This window comes from Chelonia mydas, chromosome 1, assembly GCF_015237465.2.
Source record: "Chelonia mydas isolate rCheMyd1 chromosome 1, rCheMyd1.pri.v2, whole genome shotgun sequence".
Classification (NCBI taxonomy): domain Eukaryota; kingdom Metazoa; phylum Chordata; order Testudines; family Cheloniidae; genus Chelonia; species Chelonia mydas.
The window spans coordinates 275,203,137-275,222,767 of NC_057849.1; the positions used below are offsets into that span (position 1 = coordinate 275,203,137).

The 19,631-nt window shown below is 41.3% G+C and overlaps 1 protein-coding gene across 5 annotated transcripts in view; it reads left to right on the forward strand.

Moving 5' to 3' along the window:
* The window catches only part of PPFIA2 (PTPRF interacting protein alpha 2), a 610,761-nt gene that overhangs the window by 366,638 nt on the left and 224,492 nt on the right, over positions 1 to 19,631 (forward strand). For all 5 annotated transcript variants that reach the window (XM_043547102.1, XM_043547080.1, XM_043547089.1 and 2 more), the window contains one exon: positions 2,018 to 2,182. In XM_043547102.1, the coding sequence (XP_043403037.1) occupies positions 2,018 to 2,182 (165 nt within the window). The remainder of the gene's footprint in view (positions 1 to 2,017; positions 2,183 to 19,631) is intronic.

The window sequence follows — 19,631 nt, forward strand, 5'->3', positions numbered from 1 at the left end:
TGGCTGGGATGATTTAGTTGGGGTTGGTCCTGCTTTGAGCAGGAGGTTGGACTAGATGACCTCCTAAGGTCTCTTCCAATCCTAATCTTCTATGATTGGGTCAGATTGTTGAGACTCCAGTAAAGTGGTGCGGCAATGAAGAGTCACTGGCCTAGGAAGAAGCATGGCCTGGAGATGCTCTAATTTAGGCCCACATTTAAGAAAGCAGTGCTTTAGCATGGCCCCTCATCAACCTTTGCTGGGTGGGGCTCCAAACCCATTTGCACCTTAAAGCTGCTTGCCAAAGCTGTCACAAAAAGCCTGCATTTGCCTTCCCTCAACTTGTGTTACATCAGCCAGGGACCCAGTAGAGCAGTGGTGGGCAACCTGTGGTCCATCAGGATAATCTGCTTGTGGGCTGTGAGACAGTTTGTTTACATTGACTATCAGCAGGCACAGGTGCCTGTAGCTCCCATAGCTGTGGTTTGCCATTTCCAGTCAATGGGAGCTGTGGGAAGCGGTGGCCAGCACCTCCCTGCGGCCTGCACTGCTTCCTGCGGTGCCCATTGGCCGGGAACAGTGAACCACAGCCACTGGGAGCTGTGGGCGGCCATGCCTTCAGACAGTCAATGTAAACAAACTGTCTTGTGGCCCACCAGCGAATTACCCTGATGGGCTGCGTGCGGCCCGTAGGTTGCCCACCATTGCAGTAGAACAAGCTCATGCACGTCTTTTCATGTGGATTGCTTTTGTTAATCTGCTTTCTTAATTCCAGAATGGCAAAACATGTTCTTTTTCTTCAGCTGTGTGGTATTGCTAAAGTTCTTTATATATTAACCTCATGTAATCTTACATATGTGTTTGGTAAATGGTTGTAAACTACTGGCAGGATGCAAGCAGGACGTGTTTTTAAAGTACAGTAATGGTAAACATGAGTCATTCCCATTTTATTAAGGATACCATAAATTCAGTATAATTACATTGCCATTATAGTTCAATTATGCTTATGAGTTAGCGATAACAGGTATGACAAAAGCATAAGACTGCAAAGTTAACTACATGACTGAGAATAAATATAGGTAAACATATATGTAGTAAATAGATGTGTTCTAATAGTAGATGTATAAAGAACCACATCAAAGGAGTAATAAGTAAATCAGTCATGTAACTTTTAAGCTTTCAGTTATATGGATTAGATGTAATTGCATGTTGAAAAGGAATACTATTGTGATTATACTGTAATTAAAGTATTCTTATTATACAGTATGACTCTTGAAGGTAGCCATTCTCTTTTAATATAAATAAAACCAACCACTTGCATGCTCAGATCCTACCATGATAACACTGATATACCTTATATTGAAAATCTATTTTTAAATCAGCAAAAAGATGTCTGTAAAATATTATTCTAATATTTTCTTCAGCTGAATGTAGGCTAGAGATCACAAAGAATGTACTTAGCAACATTTGTGGACATTTCACATTCCATAACAGTGAATATTTTAGAGCTTGCCATATTAACATGCACCATTAGCTATGCAACATGCATTTAGAATAAATCCAGTGTTTTAAAACTTTAATGAAAATACATTGCTTGTTTTTGCATTCTCTGTTAATGCAATTTTAGTAGAAATGAAACAAATTACAATTAGGTGACTGATTTTCAGGCATTAATTATAGACTGCACTAGTTGGTTAGCTATATTAGTTGTTTTTGTTATTAACATTCCATTAATTACTGTGACTAAAAAAATCAATTAAATACATTAAGTGGATTTTAGACAGGCAACAATAAATCTAAGTAGAGCAATTTTGTTGTTTTCAAATGTGCACAGCAGCTTTTTAAGAAGATCTGAATAAAATTCATTTTCTTTTGTGTTCTGACTTGGAGTCAGGGAATGCTGGCAGTATCTTTAGGAGAGTCCTCAGCTAGGGAGGTTGCCAAGGCCATGTCATTTGGTAGTGTGCAGTTTGTAATTGTAATGCTTATGACCTTTAGGTACAAATGAATGATGTCCCTTTATGTTTAAACCCAACAGCTGTTACTGGAGCATTTGGAGTGCCTTGTTTCAAGACATGAAAGGTCTCTGAGGATGACGGTAGTGAAACGGCAAGCACAGTCCCCCTCAGGAGTTTCAAGTGAAGTTGAAGTTCTCAAAGCACTGAAATCTTTGTTTGAGCACCATAAGGCTTTGGATGAAAAGGTACAGTATGGAAAGAAGCTTACTCAGCAGGTTATCTCCTTGCTTTACCACACTTACGATACAGCAGAGCAGCAGTATTGTTTCTCAGTTCTTGGAGTGTACTGTACATACTGAGAGTAGCATATCCAAAGAAAATCTTTGACAAGGCATGACTAACAACTGAAACATTCATATTTCATTTCTTAGCTTCATTCTGGGGGGGGGTTAGTAAGGATTTTACATAAAAATCATAACTTATTTGTGGCCACTAGTAATTTTTATTATAAAACAGTCCATGAAAGTTACATCACTGGCATAAACACCTCTCTCCATTTAGCACGAAGCAAGCATGATCTCCCATACATGGAGATGCTAGTCTGTGTTGTGTATTTCAAGAAGCAAGTGATTGCTGAGAAAATATGGGCATCTCAAATTGCAATTCCCTGCAGCGGAATTGTGAATAAAGAGGTAGCAACATCAGTTCTCTCTCCTAACTAGACTTAGTACTTGACTTTTTAAAAAGCTTACTACGTGTAATAAAGGTTTTGATCTGGAATGTAGCACTCTGAATGCCAGGGAATTTTTATAGTATTCATTGTACAGATTTCTTAAATGTAAATGTACACCTGTTTTTGTGTAAGTCCTGCACGAGTTTGAAAATACTCACCACAAATTAATATTTGAGGAGCAGTAGTCCACAAAACTTTCTGAATACATTAGTTATATTCAAAGAATAGAATGTTTTTTCATTGTTATTAGAAATGTCGAACATTGCAGGTTATGTCTCTTCATATTGGATTTGACCAGCAGGTGCCATGTTATGTGAAAGTCACCTGCACTTATTTAAAGTCCAGCCTAAAGTGTATCTGTGTTTAGCTAGCAAGGAGTGATATTTTATTAAGGTAAACATTACTAACATGAATTTTAAGGAAGTTTATATAGATGTATTGGTGTATGTATGTGTGTATATCAATATGTAGTAGCTTCTCTTAGCTGTTAGGTTTAGTGAGCTTTTGACTAGCATAATTTGCATAAACAAGTATTGTCAGTAATATCCTTTGGAGATTAGTAGGGTTTATGATATTTAAAAGGCTGAAAAAAATATATAAGCAGAGGATTTCTGCCACATAGTAGTTTTTAGCATTTAGTTGAATAATAAACAAAGTCCCGAGAACTGCCATAGTTTACCACCATATATACTATTTACAGAAATTCAGCAAACACATATGTCAGAGATTTTATGAGGTTAATATATAAAGAGCTTTAGCAATATGATGCAACTGAAGAAAAAAAAGCGGGGGGGCTTATTTTGGGTTTAAATTGCAGCAAGGGTGGTGTCAAGGTTCCTTCCCCACTCTGAACTCTAGGGTACAAATGTGGGGACCTGCATGAAAACCTCCTAAGCTTACTTTTACCAGCTTAGGTTAAAACTTCCCCAAGGTACAAACTATTTTTTACCCTCTGCCCTTGGACTTCCACTGTCACCACCAAACTTTATCTGGGTTCCTGAGAAAACATAGTTTGGACACGTCTTTCCCCCCAAAATCCTCCCAACCCTTGCACACCACTTCCTGGGGAAGGTTTGGTAAAAATCCTCACCAATTTGCACAGACCCAAACCCTTGGATCTTAGAACAATGAAAAAGCATTCAGTTTCCTTACAAGAAGGCTTTTAATAGAAGTAAAAAAGAATAATCTCTGTAAAATCAGGATGGTAAATACTCTACAGGGTAATTAGATTCAAAACATAGAGAATCCCTCTAGGCAAAACCTTAAGTTACAAAAAAGACACACAGACAGGAATAGTCATTCTATTCAGCACAGCTATTTTCTCAGCCATTTAAAGAAATCATAATCTAACACATACCTAGCTAGATTACTTACTAAGTTCTAAGACTCCATTCCTATTCTGTCCCCGGCAAAAGCATCACACAGACAGACTCTTTGTTTTTCTCCCTCCTCCCAGCTTTTGAAAGTATCTTGTCTCCTCATTGGTCATTTTGGTCACGTGCCAGCGAGGTTACCTTTAGCTTCTTAACCCTTTACAGGTGAGAGGATTTTTCCTCTGGCCAGAAGGGATTTTAAAAGGGTTTACCCTTCCTTTTATTTTTATGGCAGGTGGTTTAAATTGGACATTAGGAAAAACTGCCTAACTGTCAGAGTAGGATAAGCACTGGAATAAATTGCTTAGGGAGGTTGTGGACTCTCTATCATTGGAGATTTTTAAGAGCAGGTTAGACAAACACCCATCTGGGGTGGTCTAGATAATACTTAGTCCTGCCTTTAGTGCAAGGAACTGGACTAGAAGACTTCTCAAGGGCTCTTCCAGTCCTACAATTCTATGATTCCAGACCCTATCCCTAGAAGCTAGAACTATCCCCTTTCCAAGGGTATAATGCTTCTAATTCCACCTAGTCAGGGCTGCAAGTTAACTGACTTTAAGGTCATGGCATTTTAATGTATAGAAAAGGTGTGACTTGCCTATAGCTGAATCTTACCAATTTTGGGCCTTGGACAGGTCTAACTGGGGGTGGAGGGGAGAATTTCACATTTGGGGTAGAGAAAAAGAAAAGTTTTGTAACACACTTTTTTTTTTAATTATTATTTTTTTTAAAAAAAAAGAATGGTGGCTGCTTGAAGCTATTCAGAGCAGAGTTATGGAACATTTGGATTTGTCTACATGGGACATTAGTGTGTGGTAACCCAGAGTGTAAATCTACAGCCCACTAGCTTGCCATGCAATAACATCCTGTGTGGACCCTGCTATAGTGCACTAACAGTTTGACATCACACTGTGATATACTCCCATTTCAAAAGTCCTGCAGAACGTTTAGTGCACTGTTGCAGGGTTCACTGGGTGAGTTAGTGTGCAGCAAACTAGTGATCTGTAAATTCAAACCCTGGATTTGCCACACATTAACTTGCCTTGTAGAGAAGCCCTTAGAATAGTTTAGGAGAGAACAGATCGAAAAATGGTATTACTGTACTGTGGGAAATTGATATTTTGACAGTTGTTTTAATCCCAAATAAGATGAAAAGTTGAAATATCAAAACTTTTCGCAGAATGAAAACGGCAGAAAAATTGACTTTGGAAATGTTTCATTTCAACATCAAAACAAAACATTTCAACATTCTTGAAATGAAACGTTTCATTTCAGTTTGTTGACCTAAGATGAAATTTTTTGTCCCATGATGACCCATGGTTGCTCAGCCACAGATTGAGACTGTGGTGAATCATTGGAGATTTAGTCTGGCTCAGAAGCTGGATCCATAAGAGAGAATGGTGGCATGAGGTTTCCTCAATTACAACTCCTATGAGGCACTATAGTAGCTCAGAGGGATGCATAATAACCTGAAACAAAAGGTTTCATTTTGTTTTTCCTGGCAGAAAATTCTGCTGAAAGTTGTCTTTTCCCATGGAAAATTCAGATTTAGATAAAACCTTATTTTACAATTTACAGCAGCCCTGATTAGGAGGAGGTAGATTAGAAGGTAAAGAGGCAGTGAGGGAGCCAAAGGTATATGAAAAAATGTATCACGTGGGTTTTTTTTCACATGGGTATTACCTCCATATATGTTGGTTGTATGTGCAGGTCTCTATCTATAGATATAGACCGATATAAAATACCAAGCCAGTTTCTCTGGTTTGGCCAAGGTATGCTTGGTAAAACATTAAAGGGAGAGTATAAAGGTGACAATAAGCTACTTCTACCATGTGCCCTGTATCCTGTATTGTCCTATTACCATATTTCTTGCCAAAGAAAGTTAGAGCTGAAGGCCATTCTGTCTTCCACTGGCTGCACACAGCTCCAAATGGCTTTTACAACACTTAGATATACGTGTAACATCCCTGCTCAAGTAATCTGTGATTGAACCTGTATGCCTGTATCTAAAATCATGAGCCTCTATAGTTTGAGGTGAAGGGCTAAGCTAATTATTTCTAAAGCAATAGGAGACCTATAAACCTCCATCTGTGTTCTAACCACTAGCACAGTGTTGTTATGGGTTACAGAGGGACAGACCAGCCATACCCTTTTTTCCCCATCCACACTCCCTGCAATGGAGCAACACACAAACCAGCTGGGCAATACCAGTGAATATGGCCCAGTCTCGCCTCTTCAATATATAGTTTCGTGCAACAGAGGGGAGAATCTGACCTCTGGACATTCAAATCGGTTTTATTTTGCAGGGAGAATGTTGGCCAGAAAACACAAAGTTATTCCAAATGCATTTGAGAAAGTAGGACAGGGTCTTTGCCCAAGCAGACTGGCCTTAGTATTCTGACCAAAAATCCTAACCAGATGTGTGTATTCTGCCTAATTGAAAATTTTCCTTTGTAATATCAACTCTCACACTAACTTACAACACTAAAATACTGTTGTATCGTGTTTCAACAGATTCTGTCACAGTAGTGTGGTTGTGTTTCACTGGTGGGGGCAATGATTCCTACCTACACAGTATAACAGCCACTGCAGTGGAGTCATTGCTGTAATGGGATTTGATGCAAAGCCACACAGTATTTTAAGAAGGGAAAGTGGGGGGAAAAACAATTAAAATTGAAAAAGGAGATTTTTTTTTTCCAGCTAGACACACTATAAATATCTAAGTAGAAATTCTGGGTAGGGCATCAAGGCTGATAACACCCTTTTGTAGAAGTTGCCTTGGGATAACTACAAGTGGTCAGGGTCTGAGTTTTGCTTGTCATCTCAGAGGCGGCAATTGCAACACAGTATCCCCATGCATCATGCTGAGGCTTTAACTTCACTTACTCAGAGAGAACAATGCTAATGCCATTGTCATTGCTACTGACCATGTCCCCAAGAACAGCTGATGCAGCATCTGGCTATTACTTCGAGGGTCTCCATTCCATGTAGTGTAAAGGCCACTAAGGCCTGATACTGCTATATTGAACTCAATGAGCAAATCCTAGTAGCTATAATGGGAGCAAGATTTGGCTCTAATGCCTACTCTGCTGGGCTTTTCAGATCTGACAAGGTTTAGACAAAAAAGATCAGTCAGTTTGACCACATTATAAAACAGATGAGAAGAACATGCAAGAGTGGGGATCTAATCGCTGTCATTGAAAAATTACCTTGTTTAAGTGCTTTATAAAAAATACCACTCATGGGGAAAATGGATTATGTGAGTCTTAAAATATTATTGGTCACACATACATTATATTAATAACATTATTCAAAAGTCTTCTGAAATCAGTCTTCTGTAGTCCTGATGTATTTTCTGGGAAGCTTAAGTACATCGCATCTTTAAGCATTTCTGTGGGTGAGTTAGTTGAGGAAGACTTTGCAACAAACTCCATTTGCACTATATACAAAAAAATTATTGTTTTTCTCTTTGTTTTATCACGGCATATATCAATTTTCTTTTCCTTCTCTATATATCTAACTGTGTTATAATTGTTAAATTTTAGGTTCTTATCAACCTAAAAGTTGGAGTTTTGCCGCCAATTCTGGATTCTCTTGGTGTCAAAAGCTACACAATGTCCTCAGTGCAGTCAAAATACCACAGAATCCTTGTTCTACCACAGAAATAACCATGAAGAGCTTGTTGATTTAATAGAATGTGTTTACATCTCATTTTTTGTAAAGAAGAGATCCCAAAGTGTTTTACAATAATGTGTTACATACTATTCATTCTGTGACCTTTTGAGCAAAGATGTCCTCTGAAAACCTGGGGCTAGTTTATCATTTTCCATGCAGGACCTGCAGAAGAGGAAGATTTTGTCACAAAAATTGACTGGTTTTGGGCTGCATATATTCTTGCATTACAAGCCCTGTATAGACACAGAACAGTAAAAGGGTAGATAGGCCATGGCGGTTTTTTTAACCCTGTAGGTCACCAATCAGACAGAGAGTTGAAGTGTCTCTAAATGCCCTCCATTCCCCAATGGCAGCTTGACATGTTCATGAGCTCTGCTGCCAGTTAGGTCCCAAACATGGGTTCTCACTTCTATGTTCTCAGCAGGGATTTCTGTGTCATGGGAAGGGAGTAACATTAGTCACAACAATAGTCATGCCTTGAAGCTACATTCCTAGGAATCATGCAGTTTACAGAGGATATTCCTCAGCCTACCCATTCCACTTCAGAAATGCTAAACTGACTACATTTATCACATCCTTTGGGAGATTTTGCTTTCAAAGATTACCTTCTGGGATTACCAGTGCACCTGAAATTTTCCAAAGGAAGATGGCAAAACACAAATGGAGTTGTAGTCGTAGTGGATGATATTATGATGTATGGGTTTTCCATGGAAGAAACCCTCAATGAAGGTCTAATCTTAGTCAGTCAATCTGGACTGAAGCTACAAGAAAAACGTGCATTTTCTGCTTGTCACAAAAACTTGATTTTGGGATAGACAGTAAACAAAGATAGAATCAGTCCTAGCCCTGAGAAGATAAAAGCAATTTGAGAGTTGAATACATCAATGAATGTACCAGAACTGAGACACCTGCTGGGGATGGTAAATGGCCTTGATTGATCCAAGACCTTTCTATAGTGACAAAACCACTGAGTGAACTATTAAAGTCTGACAGAAATTGCCTTCAAAAAAGGTAAAAAAATTATCTCAGTACCTCCAGTTCTCAAGTACTATGATGTGAACAAACAGACCATAATCTGTTTGTAACCCTCATCAACGGAAAAGACCAGGATCAAGCATTGCTGATATGCAGTCATCCATTGATAAGGTTAGTAATTGAACTCAATTGCTAAATTCCTGGAAAAAAATCTGATAGTAGCAGACACTCTGTCTTGGAGCCCAGCATCACACTCAACTATCCATGAGCTCCAAATGAGTAAATGGATGCTATGAACACATACAGACCAGTGCTAGAAAAGACTACACCAGCTACAACAAGCAACCTTAACAGACACACAACTTCAAGAAGTTCTAAGTTATGTGAGGGCCAGCTGCCCAGAGTATCTAAAAGGACACCAAGAAAGTGATAAGAGACTACTTTGCAGTATGTGGACAATTAAGCAAGTCAAATGGACTCATGATTAAAGGCAATTGCATCATAATTCCAAACTAAATAAGAGGAGAAATCCTAAACCTCATCCATGAAAGACATCAAGGACTAACTAAATGCCAACCAGTCAGTGTGGTGGCCGGGCATCGGCAAGGATATAAAGAATATGCTATCTGCATGTGAACATTGCAGAACTAACAGACTGACACAACACAAAGACCCTTTAATAACACCTTTACCAGGCAGACATTGGAAAAGACAAGCTGCTGATTTATGTGAATTCAAGGGACATCGTTACCTGGTTGTAGTGGACTATTTTTCCAGGTATACAGAAATAATTTACTTGAAAGACATAACTTGTTGTAGTGTTATCAAGAAACGGAAGTGCACTTTTGCATGTTTTGGTATTCCTTAACAACTAGTGATGGACAATGGACCACAATTCACAGCAGTGGACTTTAAGACATTCCAAATGAGATATGATTTTGATCATATTACTAGCAGCACACATTATCCACAAATGAACAGGGAGGCTGATAGAGCTCTACAGATAGCCAAGAAAATCCTACAGCAGGATGATCCATTCCTTGCTCTTCTGAGCTACAGATCAACATTGATAACAGCTACTGGATATAGTCCAGCACAGTTCCTGGTGAGAAAACTCAGAACTCACAGTTCTGACTTCGGAAAAGGACCTCTCTCTAAAGTGGCCATCCATGAGGAGAGTAGCCAAATCAGATTAAAAAAAAAGGCAAAAAAGAGAGTTTACAAATCTTTTTACAACAGATGTCACTAGTTAGAGAACTTCTGGGTTTATGACCTGGTGACCATGTTTGCATCAAACTGGATGGGGGAAAGAAGGATGGAAAACTCCAGATGTTGTAATGAAAAAAAAAATTGCTCACGTCATGTGCTCGAAAGCAGCAGAGTTCAACAGAAACCCTCAACATCTACAGTTTGTTCGTCAAAAAAAAAAAAAAGCAAAAAAAAAAAAAAACACAAACCAGAGCAAACTTTACAGATGGCAGACAGAACATCTTCAGAACATAAGAATGGGCATACTGGGTCAGACCAATGGCTCATCTAGCCCAGTAGCCTGTCTTCTCAAAGTCAGGTGCTTTAGAGGGAATGAACAGAACAGGCAATCATTGAGTGATCCATCCCCTGCCGTCCATTCCCAGCTTCTGGCAGTTGGAGGCTAGGGACACCTAGACCATGGGGTTGCATCCCTGACCATGTTGGCTAATAACTTCATGTAGGATAGGTCCATTGATGGCTATCTAATTCTTTTTTGAACTTCAGCATTTTGGCCTTCACATCTGCTAGCAACGAGTTCTACAGTTTGATTGTGCAGTGTCTGAATAAGTACTAACTTTCATTTGTTTTAAACCTGCTGCCTATTAATTTCATTGGGTGATCTCTGGTTTGTGTTGTGAGAAGGCGTAAACACTTCCTTATTCACTTTTTTCATGCCGTTCCTGATTTTATAGACCTTTCTCAGGTCCACCTTAGTTGTCTCTTTACTAAGACGAAAAGTCTCAGTCTTTTTAATCTCTCTCCTCATACGGAAGCTGTTCCATACCCCTTCATCATTTTTGCCCTTCTCTGTACCTTTTCCAGTTCTAATGTATCTCTTTTGAGATGGGGCGATCAGAACTCTATAGAGTATTCAAGATGTGGGCATACCATGGATTTATATAGTGGCATTATGATATTTTCTGTCTTATCTATTCCTCTCCTAACTGATCCTAACGTTGTTAGCTTTTTTGACTGCTACTGCACATTGAGCAGATGTTTTCAGAGAACTGTCCACAGAGACTCCAAAAAATCGTTCTCTTAAGTGGTAACAGCTAATTTAGATCCCATTATTTTCCAAGATGCATTACTTTGCATTTATCAACACTGTATGCCATCTGCCATTTTCTAGCCCAGTCATCCAGTTTTGCGAGATCCTTTTCTAACTCTTCATAGTCAGTTTTGTATTTAATTATCCTGAGTAATTTTGTTTCATCTGCAAACTTTGCCCCTCACCATTTACTCCTTTCCCCAGATTTATGAATATGTTGAACAGCACTGGTCCCAGTACAGATTCATAGGGGACCCCACTATTTACTTCTCTCAACTGAAAACTGACCATTTATTCCTGCCCTTTGCTTCCCATCTTTTAAAACAGTTACTGATCCATGAAAGACCCTCCCTCTCATCCCATGACTGCCTAGTTTGCTTAAGAGTCTTTGGTGAGGGATCCTTGTGAAAGCTTACTGAAAATCCAAGTACACTAAATGCACTGGATCTCCCTTGTCCCCATGTGTTTTGGCCCCCTCAGAGAATTCTAGTGGATTGGTGAGGCATGATTTCCCTTTACAAAAGCTGTGTTGATTCAACACATTGTGTTCATCTAGGTATCTGATAATTCTGTTCTTCACTATAGTTTCAACCAATTTGCCTAGTACCAAAGTAAGGCTCACTGCCCTGCAATTGCCAGGATCACATTTGGAGCCTTTTTTTTAAAAAAATGGCATTACATTAGCTTATCCCCCAGTTATCTGGCACGGAGGCTGATTTAAGTGATTTACTTACCACAGTTAGTAGTTCTGCAGTTTCATATTTGAGCTCCTTCAGAACTCTTGGGTGAATAAGTCACCACAACCAGATGGTATTGTTTAATTTTTCAGTTTGTTCCAAAACCTCCTCTATGGACACCTCAGTCTGGGATAGTTCCTCAGATTTGTCATATAAAAAGAATGATGGGCAATCTCCCTCACAACATCTATGCAAATAATTCATTTAGCTTCTCCACAACAGCCTTGTCTTCCTTGAGCATTCCTTTAGCACCTCAATCATCCAGTGGCTGCACTGATTGTTTGGCAGGCTTTCTGCTTCCAATACAGGTTCAAAAATTTGCTGTTAATTTTTGTCTTTAGTAGTTGCTTTTCAAATTCTTTTTTGGCCTGCCCAATTAGGCCTGTCTTTACACTTGACTTGCCAGAGTTTGTTCTTTTCTATATTGCTCAATAGCATTTGACTTCCAATTTTTAAAATATGTCTTTTTGTCTCTAACAGCCTCTTTTACTCTGTTAGCTAGTCTGGGTGGCACTTTTTGGTCCTCTTACTGTTTTTTTCTTTGGGGGGGGGGACACGGGGGAAGGAGGATACATAGAATGAGCATCTATTATGGTATTTTAAAAAAAATTCCATGCAGTTTTCAGGCATTTTACACTTGTGACTGTTCCTCTTAATTTCAACAATAATAAGATGACGACTCCAATATTCCAAAACTGACCAGAGACCATTGTTGTAACAACTTGGTTATCTGGCTGTCCACTAGGTGCATGTTTGGGTCATGTAATGATAAAACCAGTATGATTCAGAAACACTTAACAGACTGGTGTGTAGTGAACTTTAAGCATAGCATGATTTTGTAAATGTTGGCAATGTAAAACGTAAAGGGAGAGATGTAATAGAATGCTAAACTGTATTATACTACTCAGCCACTAGGTGGCAGCATGTGTAACGTACCAGACCTGAGCTGGCAATAACTACAGGAATGTAAAAAGAAAAGGAGTACTAGTGGCACCTTAGAGACTAACCAATTTGTTTGAGCATGAGCTTTCGTGAGCTACAGTCCACTTCATCGGATGCATTCTGTGGAAAAATACAGTGAGGAGATTCATATACACACAGAAAATGAAAAAATGGGCGTTATCATACACACTGTAAGGAGAGTGATCACTTAAGATGAGCTATTACCAGCAGGAGAGCGGGGGGAGGGGTGGGGAGAAAACCTTTTGTAGTGATAATCAAGGTGGGCCATTTCCAGCAGTTAACAGGAACGTCTGAGGAGCGGTGGGGGGGAAAATAGACATGGGGAAATAGTTTTACTTTGTGTAATGACATATCCACTCCCAGTCTCTATTCAAGCCTAAGATTAATTGTATCCAGTTTGCAAATTAATTCCAATTCAGCAGTCTCTCATTGGAGTCTGTTTTTGAAGTCTTTTTGTTGTAATATTGCGACCTTTAGGTCTATAATCGAGTGACCAGAGAGATTCCAGAAGTGTTCTCTGACTAGTTTATGTATGTTATAATTCTTGACATCTGATTTGTGTCTATTTATTCTTTTACGTAGCGACTGTCCAGTTTGACCAATGTACATGGCAGAGGGACATTGCTGGCACATGATGGCATATATCACATTGGTAGATGTACAGGTGAATGAGCCTCTGATGATGTGATTAGGCCCTGTGATGGTGTCCCCTGAATAGATATGTGGGCACAGTTGGCAACGGGCTTTGTTGCAAGGATAGGTTCCTGGGTTCGTGGGGGCTGAAGGTGATGGCTAGTGGCGTTCTGTTATTATCTTTGTTGGGCCTGTCCTGTAGTAGGTGACTTCTGGGTACTCTTCTGGCTCTGTCAATTTGTTTCTTCACTTCAGCAGGTGGGTATTGTAGTTGTAAGAATGCTTGATAGAGATCTTGTAGGGGTTTGTCTCTGTCTGAGGGGTTGGAGCAAATGTGGTTGTATCGTAAAGGTTGGCTGTAGACGATGGATCGTGTGGTGTGGTCTGGGTGAAAGCTGGAGGCATGTAGTATGTTTATTCCTCACCCCTCCCCCCCCCCTCCTCCGAGGTTCCTGTTAACCTTTTGTAGTGATGACCAAGGTGGGCCATTTCCACCAGTTTTCTTCCCACCCCTCCCCCTGCTCTCCTGCTGGTAATTGCTCATCTTAAGTGATCACTCTCCTTACAGTGTGTATGATAACACCCATTTTTTCATGTTCTGTGTGTATAGAAATATCCTCACTGTATTTTCCACTGAATGCATCCGATGAAGTGAGCTGTAGGTCACGAAAGCTCATGCTCAAATAAATTGGTTAGTCTCTAAGGTGCCACTAGTACTTCTTTTCTTTTTGCGAATACAGACTAACACGGCCGCTACTCTGAAACCTGTCATTATACAGGAGTGTATTAACATGTCTTAAAAAACCCACATCTCCTGTCTCTCCCTCTGGGGTAGAAGTTCTGTAACCAGTCCATATTTGGTACATAACACCTATCTGCTTGAAAAATGTGCTGTCTGAGCTTTAACATCCACCCAAATATCCAGACTCTGTGTAACATTTCATCTGAAGGATGACATTAGTAGTGCAGCACCTTGCTAAATACAGCACTGGATTGTTAGAACCTAATACAGATCCAGTCCTGAAGTCAGATTTGAATCTACTTCCACCTGGCTCATAGAGGAGAGCAATACTTATAGAATTATTCTGATGCTTCAGACCATACCTAACACATCCACAGAATGGGAGTAATTTAAGATGTCTTTTCATATTAAAAAGCAAAATGTTTAACTTCTTTAATTCTGAATAAATCCTGAATCCAAAACATGGTGCTATAGGAGTCTCAAGATTTATATTGTCTCTTGCAGACAAACAAATCATACATAACTTCACCACACAAGAGCTCAGACCTTTCTGCTTGAGGTATAGATGGAAGTGATATTTCAAGCTACTTTCTAATCCATTGTATATCATGTCAAAGTGTAGTCTGTGTTATTTTATGTATATGTACAAAATGAAAATCAGGAATAGCTAGAAATAAAAATAGAAAAATGGGCAAAACAGTCATGAGACCAGTGCATATATTTGAGCAACCTCAAAATTAGTTCTTAGCCACATCAGATGATGTCAGTGAATATTTAGATTTTTTTTTTTTTTTGGGAACACCAGGTAGCAAGACAAACAGTAATTTGTGTAGATAACTGGAATAAAACACTAACCCAAGACAGCATGTTTTTTATCTGTCTTGACTGTCTTTTCTTTTAAAGATATCTCAGTTTGTGATAAAGAAATAAAATTCTATGTTAATCGGTTACAGTATTTTCCTGTAGTCTGCACACAGATCAGCAGCCACCAGTTACCTATCTGGGAGTCTTGCTAGCACTATGGAATGGTAGTATCAGCTTCATAGTCAAGGTTGAAGTTAGCTTCCCATTATAAGTCACCATAAAATTCCCCCAAAAGAAATCAATTTTCAAATGCCACATCTTATCTCTGGACAGAACTTCTCAGATAGTTTGGAAAAATCTGAAAAGGAGTATTTAAAGTTAGTGTTGCCCTAACTTGAATCGGAATCTGACTTAGCCCCCAAGATTCAGGGATGGGAAGGTAAAGGAAAGTTGCCTATGCTTCCACCCTCTCAGAGGCATCAGAGCATTTAAAATCTTCTCTTGTTGTCTCTGAAAAAAATTCCTAACTTTTTTTGTCTGATTGTATCTCCAAATCGGTTGGTAAAAAAAACTCCAGATTTTTTTGTGTTGGCCTTATTGAGAAATGCCTTTTAGTGTTTTTGGAGAGGTCAAGAAAGGCAGGGACTAAGCAAATTACAAACATATGTGGAGTACTAGAGGCTATAAAACAGATAGAAAGAGGAGATACAGGAAGGCCATGGGAGGGCCACTGAGAGGAAGAGGAAGTGCTGTCTCTCCCTTCAGTAATCCCTGCAAGGAAATGGCTTCTGGAAGAAGCTCCCAGACTGGGAAGTAACAAAGAAATTAACAATCTTGTTCATGCAGAAGGACTTTGCTGTTCAGTGACATAATAAGATCTGTCAAAGCAAGTTTCCCCTCCTGCAGGCTTTATGTAGCAACTGGATTTAAACTTTTGGTACTAATTTTTCTTTAAAAAGTAAATTTAAAAGGAAAAGAAAGGTTTTAAACCTTAACTTTTTAAAGAAAGTTTTCTGACTTAATTTTGAGGTAAAGTTGCCCCATAAACAAGAACAGCAACAGAAGTTTTTATGGTCTCAATTACGGTTGTCAGAGATTATTAATTCCCTTAACTTAAGCGCTGGGCAGAAACAACAGAAAAGTATATGTAGCTATTCTTGCAGATTAAAACAACTAATTTTCTTCAACACGAGTTACAATCTTTTAATTAAGAAACAGGCAGGTAAGTGGAGTTTTAGTCACACAAATATTCATAGAAAAAAACATCACAAATACTATCATGAATAAATAATTTTAAAGCTCTTTGTGGGCTAGGAATTAGGGAAGAAGGGAGGATTTGGCAGAAGAGGGGAAATAAGTGAGAAGCAGTTACTAGGAGATACAGTAGGATAGGCAGCATGTAACCACCTACAGGAATGTGTGACAGGGTTGAGACTCACGACCGCAGCACCTCCTGCTGTTCACTCTGGGAATTAGCTCAGTTCATGCAGCGCACCCTCTGCCAGGGGTGTCCTGTCCATCTCTCGCCCTAGATTGGCGTCTTGACCCACGTTGCTCCCAGCTTGCGGCATCCTCTTCAGGACACTGCCCTCCGGCAGTGCCCACTGCTCCAGTCTCACCCCCTTCCAGGGGTTTGGTGTTATCAGCAGTCCTTCTCTTTGCCCCAGCCACAATGGTCAACCACACCCCAAAGTCTAACCCCCTTTTGGCAGGGGCCTGGTGCAGTCTGTGATGGCCACTCCCAATGGCTAGGGAGAAGTACAAGCGGGGGGACCCAAGCCCACCCTCTACTCTGCATCCCAACCCAGAGACCCTTTGGCAGCAGCCTTCCTGCCTGCCATCCTTCTCTCCCTTCATCCATCTTTCTCCCTGGGCTGTTTCCCCTTTGGCCCCTTTGCACCAGCTAGGCCCTTTTTCTCAGAGCCTGCAGCCCAGCAGATACCAGGCGGGAGTTCCCTTCTGCTCCCCCGGCCCGGCCCCTGGTCTTAGTCTCCTCACACAGAGGAGCAGACCTTCACCCACTGAAGGCCTGGATGAGACTGCCTACTCCCTTCCTGGGCAGCCTTTATATAGGGCCTAGCCTAGCCCTGATTGGCTGTAATACTGGCCCTGACTGGCTCCCTAACAGGCCCTCCCTGATTGGCTGCCGCCTTGCGCAGCTGCTCTGGCCTGTTGTAGCCCAATCTGGCCTGGGTGTGGGGCACCACCCCACCACAGAATGCCAGCAAGAGATTAACCATGTGACACTGAAAGCCCAATGATGAGCCTGGTTCTTTTTGTGGCACTTCAAAGCCAGTGGTATGGCTGGTCATCTGGCTCTGTGGTTGTGCAGTCAGTCAGAAAGGAAACGGAATACCTTTTCTGCACCATTTGTGGCATTGCATAGGAGAAGTGTCGCCTAGAGGTGTATCCTCTGCTATGTTCTGATTGGCCACCACACATTACAAGGACTAGTCTTAATTCTCTGTACTTCACAAACCTTATTTAGTGAAGCCTCACACCAGTGCCCTAGAAAGTGGGCAAGTATTGTTACAGTTTACAGACTGGACAGCAGAGGCACATTTCTGATATTTCACAAAACCCTGTGGTTCTTCTCCAGAATATTGCTTGACATTGCTGTGCTTGGCTGCACCATATATAAACGGGACTGATATAATGTGAAGCCCTTTGAGGTCTACAGATGAGAAAGCATTATGATAGTGCCAGTTATCCATATTATGCACATTTACCAGATGTAAAAATTAAAACCCATATAAAAATAGACGAGGTAAGAATATCCTGAGTCTGTGTCCACTCATTTTTCTCCTAACAAGATAACACTCAGAATGCCAATCTTTCTAGACCATTCAGAAACTAGATTAGGGTGTGCTTTTGTTGTTGTTTTTTATTTTTTCTTTGTTTTTCAAATAAATTTGGGGGGATGCCAACATAGGATTTATTATAAGAAGTTTGTTGTAAACTTTTTAGGTGGCTCTGGCCATTGTCCCATATGTAAGCGGGGGAATAGTCCCGCTATTGTGGGGAACTTCCTTGGCTTCTGCACTACCCTGGTGAAGTGGGCTAGCGAAAGGATCTGAGTCCTCGCTCCCACTTCCTTTACCCAGTGGCCTCCCGGCCCTCGAGGACTCCCCTTCCACTCTCCTGTCTGGCAGAGTCCTCGTAACCCCAACAAGGCTGGACCCAGGATTTCTGGGGAGCTCGACCCCCAACCCTGCTGCGCTCACCTAGGACAGGAGCTAGGGTGTCCCCACTCTGGGGTACTCTCTCTGCACTGGGCACTTCTCTGACCCACTGACCATTACATACCAGTTAAACCAAATGCAAGTTATTTAATCAACAATTAATTTTAAAAAGAATAAGGAAAAATGGGAAAGGTTAAAGGAAACACATCAACCCGCTCTGTGGCAGGGAACTTCACAAACAGTGTATCTGGAATGTCCGGGCAGTTCACAGTCTGTTTCCTGTAAGTCCCAGGCCTTCTTCTCAGGCCCTGGCTGTGCTGCAGGGATGCTGTGGGTTGGACACTTGCTCTGGTGGTGGCCACACGCTCTCAGGCTCTAAGTGGCAGGACCCTTCTTCCCAGTGTCGCCCCCGCCCTGTCGGGGTTACGATCCAAGCCTGGCCTGCAGAGCGTGTTGGCTGAGGTGTCTCCCTGTGCTGGGCCTGCTGCCCAGGGTCCCCCTCGCTCTCCCCAGCTGCTCACCGCACCCAGCTCTGGACTGCTCCAGCCCCAGCTCCACCACTCTGTCTCTGCACTGCTGCTGCTGCTCTGCCTCCAGCTCCCTGGGCTGCTTCTTTGGCCCCTCTGGCTCTGGTTGCTGCAGCTCTGCTCCCAGCACAGGTCTGCTCTGCAGGCTGCTTCTGTGACTTTGCTCCCAGCACTGACCTGCTTCCTGGGCTGCTTTTCTGGCCCCTCTGGCTCTGGTTGCTGCAGCTCTCCTCCCAGGGCAAGTCTGCTCTCTGTGGGCTGTGCCTCTGGCTTTGGGGCTGCAGCTCTGCTCCCAGGGCAGGGTCTGCTCTCTCTGGATCTAGCACAGCTCTGCTCCCCAGCTCAGATTGGACCCCTGCTTTCTCCTTAGCTCAGCCCCACTCTGTCTGAGGCAGGCAAATCCAGCTCACACGGAGGATGGGACCTCCCTGGCCTCCTGACTCCCTGATTAGCCTGCCCGCCCTGTCATTCAGGCTGACTTGGAGCATTGGCCTCTCCCCATTGTTCCTGGGGACTGTCAGTCTCAGGGTCCTGATTCCTCATCGACCCTTCCCCCTTTTTAGTATTGGGAACTAGCAACTAAAACACCGCCACTGAATGTTAGTAAGGGGGCAACAGTCCCATTACACATAGTTAGACTTCAATGTTTGTTCTGCATGATTTATAGGTTTCAGGGAGACATCACTAAATGGGCTAAATATTGTTTATGATAGAAGCTCATTGTTGAGTTTCTATATAGAATATACCAGTGTGCTATTTATCGTCAGAGCACATCAGCACAACACTGTCCTTCCTCAATTTTCCATTGAAATAAGTGGAAGGTTGACTAAGGAAGGAATACAAACTGAGTCAGGAAATAACCAAGATTAGTAGGTTAAACTTTTATCCTGTTGGTCTAGAGCCAGATCTGGGGACTGCAGCTTCTATGACACACAACATTCAGGAGCTCTGAGCATCATAACTGCATCAGAGACTAGTTTGCATTTTGAAAGGGAAGTTTCTCTCAATTCAAGACATCTGTGCAATGTTTTCATGGCTGCCCAAGGTTCTC